The sequence below is a fragment of the Vigna angularis genome, chromosome 1 (genome assembly GCF_016808095.1).
Source record: "Vigna angularis cultivar LongXiaoDou No.4 chromosome 1, ASM1680809v1, whole genome shotgun sequence".
NCBI lineage: Eukaryota > Viridiplantae > Streptophyta > Magnoliopsida > Fabales > Fabaceae > Vigna > Vigna angularis.
In genome coordinates this window covers 11,930,447-11,944,532 of record NC_068970.1, presented here as the reverse complement: position 1 = coordinate 11,944,532, position 14,086 = coordinate 11,930,447, and the positions used below count along the sequence as shown (strand labels likewise).

The 14,086-nt window shown below is 36.7% G+C and overlaps 1 protein-coding gene across 6 annotated transcripts; it reads left to right on the top strand.

The window, feature by feature from the left end:
- LOC108329436 (formin-like protein 13) lies at positions 1-13,809 on the top strand. 6 transcript variants are annotated; one of them, XR_008250171.1, is made up of 20 exons: positions 4-360; positions 600-1,303; positions 2,243-2,464; positions 2,554-4,202; positions 4,301-4,424; positions 4,976-5,047; positions 5,847-5,945; positions 6,047-6,088; positions 6,274-6,354; positions 6,444-6,494; positions 6,594-6,675; positions 10,766-10,860; positions 11,018-11,089; positions 11,168-11,284; positions 12,263-12,331; positions 12,409-12,475; positions 12,858-13,004; positions 13,074-13,192; positions 13,289-13,385; positions 13,559-13,809. XR_008250171.1 is itself a non-coding variant. In XM_052879686.1 (20 exons), exons 1-19 carry the CDS (start codon positions 294-296, stop codon positions 13,190-13,192), a joined length of 3,795 nt encoding a protein of 1,264 aa, XP_052735646.1. In that variant the 5' UTR covers positions 5-293; the 3' UTR covers positions 13,292-13,546. The 6 variants fall into 6 exon arrangements, 4 of the variants coding, with proteins under 4 accessions (XP_052735648.1, XP_052735642.1, XP_052735646.1 ...); XR_008250170.1 differs by having other exon boundaries at positions 5-360; positions 13,292-13,385; XM_052879686.1 differs by lacking the exon at positions 13,559-13,809 and having other exon boundaries at positions 5-360; positions 600-1,011; positions 1,096-1,303; positions 13,292-13,546.
- The last annotated feature ends 277 nt before the right edge of the window (positions 13,810-14,086 follow it).

The window sequence follows — 14,086 nt, the reverse complement described above, 5'->3', positions numbered from 1 at the left end:
TACGATACGAGAAATAAAACGAACGTACCCATCTCCCCCGCAAAACTTTCCTTTTCTTTTCACTGAGAAACAAAAAGAGAGAAACAGAAGCGACGATAAATCCATCCAAACCCTCATTTCGTTCATTCTTGCATTTTTCTGCGAAAGCGCTGCTGAGCGATTTTTTGCCGTAAAGCTTAAGGCAAATCGTGACGTTACGTTAGGCTCTGCCGAATGAGAAGTTGTGGTTCTCGAATCCATCGCGTGGGATAAGGGTAGTGAGGCCTGAATCTGAAGCTTCGCGGACGTTGGCTATGCTCCGCAAATTGTTCTTCCGCAAGCCTCCAGATGGCCTCCTCGAGATCTGCGAGAGAGTTCACGGTACTTTCTCTGCTTTTCTCGTTCTCAATTTGTGGAAAATGATTTAGCAATTCAAAATATATGATTCGAGGAACATTTAGTGTCTGTTTGATTGCTTGGAAATGTGGCAATGACGGGTGGATTGGATTTCAAAGGGAATACTTTGTTCGATTTGAAATGACTTTAACTTATTATTATCATTAGGAGTTGAGTTAGTGATTGTTGTTGGAATTGACGATGAAGATTCACTGTGAATGTAGTTTTTGATTGCTGCTTCACCACGGATGCATGGAAAGAAGGGAATTACAATTACAAAGAATACATGGACGGGATAGTTGGTCAACTTAAGGAGAACTCGCCTGATGCTTCGATTCTTATTTTCAATTTTCGCGAGGAAGGTACCGAGAGTCAGATGGCAAGTATAATGTCTGAGCATGACATTACTATCATGGACTATCCTTTGCACTACCAAGGTGTTCCCGTGCTAAAAATGGAGCTCATCCACCACTTTCTGAGGTCTAGTGAAAGCTGGCTCTCGCTTGGGCAAAATAATGTGTTGCTGATGCATTGTGAACCTGGTGGTTGGCCTGTTTTGGCTTTCATTTTGGCTGCATTGTTGATTTATAGAAAGGCTTATACTGGGGAGCAGAGGACTCTCGATATGGTTTACAGGCAGGCTCCTCACGAGCTTTTGCATTTGTTGTCACCGTTGAATCCTATCCCTTCCCAACTGAGGTATCTGCTGTATGTTTCCAGGAGGAATGTGGCCTTAGATTGGCCTCCTCTGGACAGGGCACTTATGTTGGACTGCATCATTCTCAGACTCTTCCCAAACTTTGACAGTGAAGGTGGTTGCCATCCCGTGTTTAGAGTTTATGGACAAGATCCCTTTAATGCTGATAAAGTTCACAAAATGTTGTACTCAACGCCGAAAAGAGGCAAAAATGTTGGGGCCTTTAAGCAGGTATGTGAATTTGCCTCATGCTTTCAAGTGAATTGCTCTGGGTTCTTGTGTCTCCTGTTTTTGATATTACAATTCGTTGATGTTATTTTGTAGCCTGTACTTTATAGAAGGCATGCACTGATTACATATATCATGAAAACTACTATCCTGAAATTAATTGTTTTCAGCAGATTAAAAGACTCTGGTGTTACTGATACTTTGCCAAAAAATGCCGAAATAAATCTGTACCTGTTCTTGAGATTACCTGCAATCTCATAAATTGTGGCAAAAAGGCTTTCAGATGTAATAGGGAAAAATATCTTTTTCTCTTTTCCTCCTTCAATTCTGGTTGTATTTAAGGCCATTTTGATTTGTAGAATACTTTGTAAATTGTGTTGTACACTTTTCATATGTTTTAAATTTAAATAATTATAAACCACTAAATTGCAGCTCAAACTTGTTTTTCTAGTTATCAAAACGAGCTTTACTAATTATGTTTTGGCAACGTGAATTGAACCTCAAAACACATGCTCATAGAGTGATACTGATGAACAACATTGGTTATTGATTTCTCCTTGACAAATATGGGAGCTACATTTAAGATAATTCTTAGTTTTGATCAAGAGGCTGCACTTGGCAGCGATTATCCCAAAAATGCGAAAGGAAAAAAGGGGGACGTACTTAAAAGAAGAAAGGAGAAATATGTTTGTAAAATCTATGTTCAGCATTTAAGAGATCCTAGTCATATTTCAATACACCTTGTGCATCTAGGGTTTAGAAAATTGAGTTCAGAACAGGCTTGTGCTCTTTAAATTCTAATAAATATTTTTGTTTGTCGAAATTTTGCTGTTGTAATAGACATCGTGTGTCAGCTTATTTATTCTACCCAGAAAGTTGCATCTGGAATCTGATTTAATAAATTATGCATTTATTGTGCAATTTCTTGTTTTTGTGTTTCAGGGAGAGTGTGAACTTATTAAAATTGATATCAATTGCCATATTCAAGGTGACGTTGTCATTGAGACTATTAACTTTAATGGTGACATGGAGCGTGAAAGGATGATGTTTCGAATCATGTTTAACACAGCCTTTGTTAGATCTAATATTTTGATGCTTAACCGGGATGAAATTGACATTTTATGGGATGCTAAAGATCACTTTCCAAACGATTTTAGAGTTGAGGTACAACTTGTTTTCAACAGTAATCATGATGCTTCTGATCGTACATTCCTAACGGTGAATTTATTTTTGTGGTTTATGTTTGTATTAAGATCCTTTTCTCAGAGATGGATGCTGCAATAGTTGTTGCCGATAGGACCTCATGCTTTGAGGAGAAGGATGGACTACCAATGGAAGCATTTGCCAAGGTTCAAGAGATCTTTAGCCATGTAGACTGGATGAACCCCAAGGCAGATGTTGCCTTAAATGCTCTCCAACTTATAAGTGATTCAACTATGAATGATAGCTTAGATGAAAAAGATCCTAGAACGCCCCAAGGGAATTTGAATGAAGAGGTACGGTCTTCATTCTCAACCAAGACACCCCCAGTTACTGATATGAGTAGAAAAGAGGACAATACCAACAAGTTCGAGGGTATTCCGCAGCAACCTGGTACACCTAACAATATTTGTCAAGAGTCAGCCAGATCTTCTAAAAGGACCTCGGAATCCAATAAATGTCCAACAAGACCTACAAATCTTGACATAAAACAGCAAGCACCTCATCCTGCCGTATCTTCTACCGATACTTCTTTTTCCCCTCGAACACCTCCTTTGAGGCCTCAATCCACTAGTGCTAAAGAAGCTCATGATTCTCCTCGCCAAACAGAATCGCCCCCTTCTTATTATGTTGTGCCTTTGCAATCAAAACACCAATCACAAGACAGAAGTCATTCATCTATTTCTATCCCTACACCTGACACCCAATTGTCACCTACTTTTCATAGCAAGTCACTGGCTGACACCATTTCCTGTCCTTCAGCTTCAACAATTACTTCAACCCAATCATCTCCTTCACTTTCTTCCAAAAATGTGGATGAGATTCCTCCTATTAAAACAAGAATAGAGTCTTCCCCTTCACGACCTCCAACTCCGCCTCCTCCACCCACTCCTCCATTAAATGATTATAGACGAGTTCGAGCTACACCACCTCCTCCACCACCACCTCCTCCTATTCCTCCAAAGAAAGAACTACATGTTAAAGCTGGACCCCATCCTTCTCCTCTATCACATATGAATGTGGAGCCACAGGTTAGAGATGGACCCTCTCCTCCCCTTTCTCTAAAAGAGGAGCAACCTACTAGGTTTAAACCTCCTTGTCTCTCTGGGCAAGTTGCAGGTTTTACTATAGTACCACCTCCACCTCCACCTCCACCTCCACTTTCAAGTGAAGTACTTTACTCAAATTGCACTAATTCATCATTGCAAAAATCTATAGCTCCTTCCCCTCCTCCTGGGGCACCTGCCCCTCCCCCTCCTCCCGGGGCACCTGCCCCTCCCCCTCCTCCCGGGGCACCTGCCCCTCCCCCTCCTCCCGGGGCACCTGCCCCTCCCCCTCCTCCTGGGGCACCTGCCCCTTCCTCTCCTCCTGGGGCACCTGCTCCTCCCCCTCCTCCTGGGGCGCCTGCTCCTCCCCCTCCTCCTGGTGCACCTGCTCCTCCACCTCCACCTGGAGCACCTGCTGCTCCACCTCCTCCAATGCCCTTTGGTAAAGGAGGTCTGAAATCAGGCAGTCCTTTTCCAGGATCTCATTCTGTGAACGCTCGATCTAGTTCACCAACTAACTTGAAGGGAGTTTTATCGCGAACAATTAACTCAAAGAATAACGCAAAAAGGTTGAAGCCTTTGCATTGGTTGAAACTATCTAGAGCAGTGCAAGGAAGTTTGTGGGCAGAGACACCGAAGTCTGGTGAAGCTTCCAAGTAATGTTGATTGGCTATGATGCTTCATTTCTTAGGACAGATTATCCTTCTATTATTATCGTATCTCACCTGCCTTTCCTTTTATTATCTAAATGTAGGGCCCCAGAGATTGATATGTCAGAGCTTGAGAATCTCTTCTCAGCAGCAGTCCCAACTTCAGGTATTGCCAAAAAGTCAAATGTCCAAAGCTCAGCTGGGCCTAAATCTGAAAAAGTGCAACTGGTAATTATTTTCAGTTTGTAGTATCACTAAGATTGCTTGTGGATATTTACATAATCTAGCTGTTTATACCTGAGTGTGATGGGAAAATGCAAGAAAATAATTACTAGGAAAGTGCTATAGTTCCTAGTACTTATAACCAGTGGTTGTCATTTTATGTTGGTTATATGCAGCCATAAAGTTGTAAGTGGTTTCATCTATCAGCTTTTCTCTGAAAGGAAACCTTTAGAGTTGACAAACTGAAGAATCAAAGTTAATGTTCACAAAATTACTTTCGAAAATTTTAGTATGAAACTATTATATTATATCATCAACCCATCTTAAAACCACCAATATCTGTGGTAGTCTCTCCCTTTCACGTATTTTCAACTATAAGAGTGCACTTGCATGGTGCAATGTTGGAAATAATCAGAGTTTTCTGTTTATCTGTGTGACTTAGTTCCTAAAGTAGGTTCTATTTATCTTTTTTTTCTCATTGATATATAGTTTTTGGTCACAACAAAATTATAATCCTCTTTTATTTTTATTTAGATTGATTTTATCACTCCTTGCAGATTGAGCATAGGCGAGCATATAACTGTGAAATCATGCTTTCCCAAGTGAAAGTTCCGTTGCACGATTTAATGGTAAGATTGACATATATGTTTATGGTATAATAATGTAGGAAAGAAAACCAAATGCTTTTTTTAATTAAGATTGAGTCCTAAGGGAATTATGACTTGACTGAAAATTGAATGATAGCTTTGTTCTTTTGATTAATAGTCATCCTAGAATATATTAGTGATTTGTTTTCATTGGGAACTATGAATGTTGGCATAAATTTTATAGCATTACTATAAAGAGCGCAGTATAGTTGTTCTTCTCATTCTATTCCTGTTTTTCCATTATTGTTTTTAATTTATTTTTTCTTCACCTAAACTGTATTATCTCTTTATTGGAAATTGGTTTTCGTTCTCTTTGAAATAAACGAAGATCTGAATGTTTTAACATGAAGACTTTTTTCAAACTTGTATGACGGTAGCATACTGAGGGCATGCTGCATTTTTTTGTGTGTTTTCAGTATATGATTTTCATTCAAAGATATTTATAATGATTTTGTAAGTTTACGAAGCAAATTTTTTGGTGCATTTATTAGAAATTAAAAATAGTGAATTTTGAAAGAGTAAATAAATAAAAATCTATTGTAAAATCTTAATTTCTCGAGCCTACACTAAATGAGGCTTAATATTAGTAAATTGATTGGAATGATTATTTTATTGTGGGAAGGATGTATGAAATAATTATTCTGTGTCGTGATTCTGGAAGATATAAAGTGAATGAGAAGTCTTGGTTTTATATGAAATATCTATAGAACTGTTAACTATTTCCTTAAACCATTTCTGTGTGTTATATTCGTTAATAGTGGTTTGTTTGAAATATTCACAGACCTCAGTACTAGCACTGGAAGATTCAGCACTGGACTCTGATCAGGTTGAGAACCTCATAAAGTTCTGTCCAACAAAAGAGGAAATGGAATTACTCAAGGTTGGGAGATTAAATTATGGTTAAATATTATGCTATGTTCAAGTTATAACGAGTATCCTCTTTCTTTTTCAAAATTTCACAACTTCATTTTCTCTGAACAGGGTTATAACGGGGAAAGGGAGAAGTTAGGAAGATGTGAACAGGTATACAGGGTTTCAGGACTTTTTGTTTAGTGCCTGTAATTTTGGATCTCTTCTGTTAGTGCAAGATTTATGAATATTTAAATTATAGCATTGCTTGTACAGTTTTAACTGTAATGGCGGAAACTGCATTTCTATCCTCTCTTGGCATGAATCTGAATTATATTTTCATAAATTCTTCATTACAGTTCTTAATGGAATTGATGAAAGTACCACGAGTGGAATCCAAGCTCAGAGTTTTTTCATTCAAGATTCAATTTCGCTCTCAGGTTAATATATTACTCTTTTCATGGATCTTTACCAGAAAAAAAAATGAATTTAAACTTATTAACAGTTTGACCATGATACTTTTATGTAGGTTTCTGACCTAAGAAAGAGCCTGGTTATTGTGAATGCTGCTTCAGAAGAGGCATGGTTTTTCCTTTTTACTTAAACCTCTTTTTGCAACATGGTTCCTCTCTCTCTCTCTCTCTCTCTCTCATTTTTTCGATTTTGTTTCTTTTTTCAGATCAGGAATTCAGTCAAACTAAAGAGAATTATGCATACAATACTTTCTTTAGGAAATGCTTTGAACCAAGGAACTGCCAGGGGTATGTTTAAACAAATATTCGCAGCAGATAAATGCAACACGAACCATTCAAGTTTATAACAAAGAAAAGTACCATAATTTTTAGAAAATATCTGTAATTTATGGCCTCTGCATGGTACTCAAACTGCATTTCGTGTGATTTTGTATGTGTAAGTGTCCCTTATTTGTTTTCCTTACCTCTTGTATTTTACTTTATTGTTACCCCTCACCAGGTTGTGATAGTAAACTTTGAACTCTTTCTTTTTTTCTTGGAGGGCAACCTATTTTTCCTCTGTTTATTATTCAATTTCAAAAATAAAATAAAGTCCATCAGTATTCTGCTCCTTTATTCCTTGACACTTCAGATACAAAATTATTTCTTCATTAATCATCCATATTATTCATTTTAATTTGGAGAACAATGTGTGCTTGGATGTTGTTACTAAACCAGCCTCACCTGTGAATGCCAATTAAGACTGGTTTAGTGAAAACTATATTAATTAGATCAATGCCTTTGTTACGCCACATACCTAATCAAAATATTGATGCTGAAACTTTTTGTATCTTGGCTCTTCTTGAATATAAGCTGATACAATGTGTATCAGAGGTACCTGGAGTCAGAGAATGAAAATAACAGAATTGACAGGCAAGAAGGCAAGCTTCTACAGAGCAGAGCTCTCCCAAGCAAGAAAAGAATCTCTCTGCTCCAAATATCCACACTAACGGATCCCAAGAATGATCCCAACATTTTTACAAAGGGAAGATTTAACCAACCCCATTCCCCTCTAACAGAATCAATCATTCCCCAAATACCCCTCCTTTAGTAATAATAGATACCCCCAAAAAGAAATATCACTAGACAATCAATTCTGCTTCTTATTCTTAGGCCTGCGACTATAGATTTGAATGGGGTTATTCCATGTTAAAAATTCAATATGTACTAACAACAGTCACTCTCAACAAAGAAAGGTTGAAGAGGAACAAATGAATTCAAACTTCTGTGTATGTCACAGCAACAAAAACAATGGTGTTATATAACCCTTAACATTACAGTTTCTTCATTTACAAAACAAACTCCCTATTTTACCTCTAACAATCGTCCCTCCCGTCTACTCTGGACTTGACCTCAAGGCCAACTGCTAACAATTCCAATCAAAGTCTGGAAATTGAAGCTGCATTTGATGTAGCTCTCTCTATACAGCATCCTCTAAATTAGTCTCCTTCCATTGAATTAGATACTCAGTCACAACTCTATTATTTTTCTATTTAATTCTTCTGTCTAACGCTGCCAGGGGTTGTGGCACAACTTCTGCTTCTTCATTCATTAAAGGTAGTTGAGTTGAGACTGGCTTGTCACCATGGTATTTCTTCAATAAGGACACATGGAATACATTATGAGTCTTTGTTCCTGCTGGTAAATTTAAACTGTAGGCAACCATTCCAATTCTATCTAACACTTTATAAGGCCCATAATACCTTACAACTAGTCTGTGAAAAGAGGTATTAGTGAACGTATCCTGCCTGTAAGGTTGAAGTTTTAAATACACGAGGTCGCCATACTGAAGTTCTAAAAGTTGTGTTGTAAATATTCTCCTTGAGCATCCTCACTTGATTATAACCACTCCTTAGATCCGGTTTCATCCAACAGGTCTTTAATTAAGGGTATTGGAAATTTATTTTTGACAGTGATTAGATCTGCGACCCATCTTTCTTAACAAAAACTAGAGGTGATGCATAGCAACTTGAACTTTCAATGACAAATCCCGTGAACAATAAAGCTTTAATTCGCCTCTCAATCTCAGGGTTTTGAGTATTTGGGTATTTGTATGGCTTTAACCAAACAGGTATATTACTTTTTGGAATAATCTTATGATCATACCTTCCTTTTGCAGGTAATTGAGTAGGTTCTTGAAGTACAGTCTGAAATTGTTGTAATAAGATATCCAGTTGAAACTGTTGTGTTTGTATAGCAAGCAGCATTGGTTGACCGTGTGTTGTCTTCAAATTTCCTGAAACTAGTAAATTGTCATTGTGATGTTGAGCCCCTTGTGATGTAACTGTCTCCCTGATGCTGAAAAGTCATAGTTAATTGAGCACAACTCCAAGAAATTTCACCTAGTGCCTTAAATCATATCATGCCAAGAATTACTTCGAGATAGCTACTTGGCATGGCAAGACGAGAAAAGCAGCCTTGAACACATGATTGTTGAACTTCCATGTCACTTGAGGACACTTTCTTGTATCCTAAGTTGTTTATCAAATGCTACTATAACTGGAAAATCTGTTATGAAAGTTGTTTTTGATCGTAACAGTTGCATACATTCTTCACTGATGAAATTGTGTGTACTTCCTGTATCCATCAAAATACAACCTTTTGTTTCTTGATTAATCCTATCAATTGTAAAGTGTTTCCACCCATACACCTTGTAAAGCATGTAAAGAAATGTGAACATGGGAATCATTGACCAATTTCAGACTTTGTTCCACCATATCATTGTCTTGTCTTTTTCTGAATTTGAGTTTACAGCTTCATCACTTCCCGTTTCATCACTTCCCTCTTGTGCAAAGAAAATGTCATTTAATTTTCCCCAAACCTCACTCTTAAATCTATGATTCTTATCCCATTTTTGTCACAGAATCTACATAATCCTTTATAAATTTGTTCACTAATCTCTTTCCTTGAAATTGAACTTTGCCGATGTAGATTTGAAATCAGCAATAGAGGCTGACTGTTTTGATGCAGCTGTGGGATCTTACTGCAGTGTAGTTATAGGTGGAGTTGTGCTATTTTGACTTGCACTACCATGAACGTGAATCGGTATTGCACCTCAGAGTTGGTCACTTGATTCTCATTGAGTTTCTTTGTGATTTCTTGGAGGACCTCTTCTTGTAAACTTGTTGACCTCACAGCTTCTTGAATTGTCCTGGGTCTATGGACACAAACAAATATCTCTAACTCTGCACTCAAGCCTGAAAGAAAAAGAAAATACTTGAAGCTGTCTCCTAAGAAATCAATCATCACCATCACCCTGAGCCAAAAGGTTATCAAAATTCTCCAAATATTCAATTAAAGACCCTTCTTGTTTCAGTCTTGCCAGTTCAGCAAATGGGTCAACAAATGCTCCATCGTCAAACCGATTTCCAACATCTTACAAGATTTGAATCCATGTTTTCTGCTTAAAATCGAGGGTTTGAATATAATGGTGTTGCTAATTCTTGTGAATCCACCATCGTCCTCTCCTTTGTGTCCATGCATGTCTCTAGTTCTTTTGTAGTCACCATCATTGCAGGCTTATCCGATACCAAATTGTTAAAAACAATTCAATATCTGATAACAATACTCACTCTCAGCAAAGAAAGTTTGAAGAGGATCAAATGAATTCAAACTTCTTTGTATATCACAACAACAAAATCAAGAGTGTTATATAACTCCTAACATAATATTTTTTTTTCCTCTTGATAGGATATAATGTGTATGAGAGGAGGAAACAAATTAAAAATTAGTTGTTAGTTGGGTTGTTAGGTTGAGCCTTTCTTTATATAGTAGGGGGGTCTTTGTAGGCAGGGCATGTTTTGGACGTTGTAGAGAATTGTTGACACGATCATTGGCATCCTGTGTAAAGGGAACATTGTCCTTTGGAGGCATTCTTGTTGTTCTTGGTGCCTAGAATCAATAATACAAGATCTTTTCAGTGAGTTTAGGTGTTTTGCAATGGTGTTCTTGGGTTTCTCCCTCTATCTAGGAACCCAACACCTATACATAACATACTCCCTATTTTAACTACAACATTCCATCTGAAGGATGGTTTCCAACATAAGCACCACCCTGAAACATTAATTATGGTAGGGGGATAGAATATTCATACTCTAAATAAAATCAAAATAATTAGAGGATAGTAAAGTTGGTTATTATGTATTCATTTGAAAATCTGTAATGTTTATAGCATGATGAATGAGTTTGATAGCAATCATTATCCTTTTCTAGACATATGTGCTGAAAACTAAATAATTCACATTTTGCATAAATTTTTTACTTTTGCTTTAGATTTTTACTGATCGTTATTTATTTCATTTTGTCAATCTCCTATTTATATTTTCCAATCTTTTTTTAGGTTCTGCTATTGGATTCAGATTGGATAGCCTTCTTAAACTAACCGAGACACGGGCACGGGACAAAAAGTTGACTCTTATGCATTATCTTTGTAAGGTACATGTTGCTATTTATTCCCTTTTGTTTTCCTTTTTGTGTTTTGCAAAATGTTTGAATTTCTTCCGGTGCTATAAAGTCACTTGTAATGTTAACTTGGGGAAAGATTGTTCTTTTCTTCATCTTCTGATATTAAGATGATCATAATTTTCCATAGGTGCTAGTTGACAAACTGCCGGAAGTCCTAGACTTCTCCAACGATCTTTCTGACCTAGAGCCAGCAGCAAAGGTTCTAAACTTCTCAGATTTTTCTGTTCAATATATTGATAGGTATTCTACTAACAGTGGCTTAAATAATTTTGCATAGATCCAATTGAAGTTTTTGGCTGAGGAGATGCAAGCTATAAACAAAGGATTAGAAAAAGTAATACAGGAACTCTCAACTGCTGAAAGTGATGGGCCTATATCAGAAACTTTCTGCAAGGTATCATGCCTTTACTTCTAGTATAGTTTATTCACCGACTGTTGTGTTTCCCTTTTTCAAATTGCTGTTATTCATTTTCACTGCTTCAAATTTCATATTTCCACATATTTCACTTATTGGTGAATTGATATATCTACATTAATTAAAGTCAATGGAGTTTGCATTCATGTCACTAAGAGATTTATCAATACAGATTATTATACACACAGACAATAACATAAATTTGAAAATTGATTTTTAATCTCTACAAACAATCTTAAATTGACAGTCTGAAAGGTTATATCCAACTAACTAGTCATAAAATAATAAGTGTTAAATTACTAACTTATAAACAACTTAAAATACAATACACCAAGTTTTTGACATTGAACCTAAGCAGTCAAACACGAACCTAGGTCTTTAGACGTAGAGACGTTTTCAGCACCAAAACAGACATCTATCGAGACCAAAACAGCACCAAAACTAATTACCCAGTAAAGAAACAATAGAACCTCCTTCTTCATCAAATGCTACAAGATAAAGAAGAAGAAGCACGTTTAAACAAAAAGCAGAACAAGCGCCCAACAGGATCAAACAAGAAGGAACAGCAGAATAAGCACCCCGGACAAGAAAGCACACAAAAAAGAGACTGAGGCTTCAGATGTCATAGGTTGCTGGGCTTTTATTTTTGGGAAAACGGGTTTAACTCGACTTATCTTTCTATTTTTACGAGTAAGGTCGTGATCCTACCTGATCTAACCAAAATGGACTCTATCATATAATTAGGATCACAGAGGCAGAAAAAAAGACTTCAACCTTATTATCAAGATAGCAATTACAGCTATCATGCCTGTTTGTGAGTGATCTAATGTGAGAGTTTGTAAGTTATGACTTTAGGAGAACGTGTGCAAGATTAAAATTGTGAAGTCCTCTTTTGTTCGCCAAATGCTGTAATAAATTATATGCATTGTCAGGCTTTAACTTAGTTTTTAACCACAGAAACTGAAAGAGTTCCTCGGTTCTGCTGAAGCTGAAGTCCGCTCACTGGCTTCACTATATTCAACCGTGGTAGGCTTTCTACAATATATTATATCTTTTAAAATATTAAAAAGGTTATGCTTTACTTTAAGAGTGCATGTTTACAGGGTAGGAACGTGGATGCATTGATTCTCTATTTTGGTGAAGATCCATCTCGTTGCCCATTTGAGCAAGGTGTGTGAGTGAAATATGGTACTTTTCTTGATAGCTAATTTAAGTGAGCACCTTCTGATTGGTGTATAATTTTTATATTGTTAGCTTTGTACTTCACTAAAATTATATCTTCCTAAAAGTAAGTGCATGGATTCTTCACTTGGCTGCATATATGTGAGTGTTAATATTTTATAATAACTGCCATTGTTTTTAGCTTCCCAACTTAAAACGGATAATTTCGTTTTGTGCAAATTCTAAGTCTATTCTGGAACGGTATGCAAGGCTTGACTGTGAACCCTTTTACGGGAAGAATGAGTGCACTCTCAACTTGTGTAATAGTATTGATGCCTCTACTTGTATTTCTATACTGCTTATTCTTGTAATTATTTTGAATTTTCTGCAGTCGCGTCAACTTTGCTCAACTTTACCAGGATGTTCAACAAAGCCCATGAAGAAAACTGCAAGCAGCTAGAACTTGAAATGAAGAAAACTGAAAATGAGAAAAAGAAATGTGAATCAGAAAGGATTTTACCTACACCTATCCCGACTGGCAATGTCAAATAGACTCTACTAGCTTTGAGAATCAGTATATACTCTAACATGACAAGGAATTTGACAGGACAAAACCAGGTCTGGTGTATAGTGTTTTTGAGGAGCATGTATAGTGAGTGGGCACAAGTAGTAGTAGCTGACATTGATAACCAAAACGAAGAGGACTGCGTTGCAGTGCAATGTTAGGTAACATTTTGAACCCATTGTTCTCGTTCCATCTTTTTCTGAATGTCATTCTCTTCCTCACAGTAATTGTTCTATTTAAACAATTGTGAATCATAGCAGAAATGGAGAAGTTTGCACGAGTTTTGTTATTAACCAGCCAACATGTATATATCTTCCTCTTCCCTCTTCACTGGAAACTGTATGATTGTATCTTGTAAGTATTTCCAGCAAACCTGGGCATTCGTTATTAATTTTTTCTCTCTCCCACAGGCTTGGTTCTCTGTTAGCAACATTCTCATTGATTTCACATCTGTAATGCAATGCTTGATTTCTTCTTGTATAGCTTATATTTGATGTTTTCTTCTTCTAAACTAATTATCATCTTAGGAGGCCCCCAAAACAAGGGAAAATTCGTGCTCGTGCTCCGTATTATGGAATGCGTAGTGCCCCCATAACACTATGCTTTAGTTGGAGATTGTTATGACTTGCACGATCAATCGCATATATTTAATACAAGAGTCTGAAACAGCCTGAAAAATTCAGTTGAAATAGTCCTTTTTTTGTTACTAACATTTGTTGAAATCTAGTGTCATGTAAAGGCGCAGATTAAATATTCGTTGAAATGCGTGTAGTTTGAAGTTGAGTTTGATAGAGAAATAATGCTGGTAGAAATTTAAATCAACCCTTTGGGGTCGTAGATATTTTTTGTAGTATTTCGAAAGTGTTAAAAGGGAACAACAGGTTTCTCACTAGAAAAAAAAATAGTAGTGTTGTTATTTTAATTCTAAAAATGTTTGCTGCTGTTTCACTTGATCAATCTGAAACAGAAAACTGTTTTTTTTTTCTAAAAGCAGTTCTATTCGCGTAGTTTTAGACAATAAAAAAGTTTAAATAAATTAACTAAAAATATTTTGA

What these genes read in the sequence shown, in the direction of transcription:
- LOC108329436 (XM_052879682.1), top strand. Translation starts at nt 294, where the DNA reads ATGCTCCGCAAATTGTTCTTCCGCAAGCCTCCAGATGGCCTCCTCGAG. An exon ending in AGTTAGGAAGATGTGAACAG is followed by an intron (nt 6,089 to 6,273) that starts GTATACAGGGTT and finishes TCTTCATTACAG; the next exon opens with TTCTTAATGGAATTGATGAA. An exon ending in ACCTAGAGCCAGCAGCAAAG is followed by an intron (nt 11,090 to 11,167) that starts GTTCTAAACTTC and finishes AATTTTGCATAG; the next exon opens with ATCCAATTGAAGTTTTTGGC.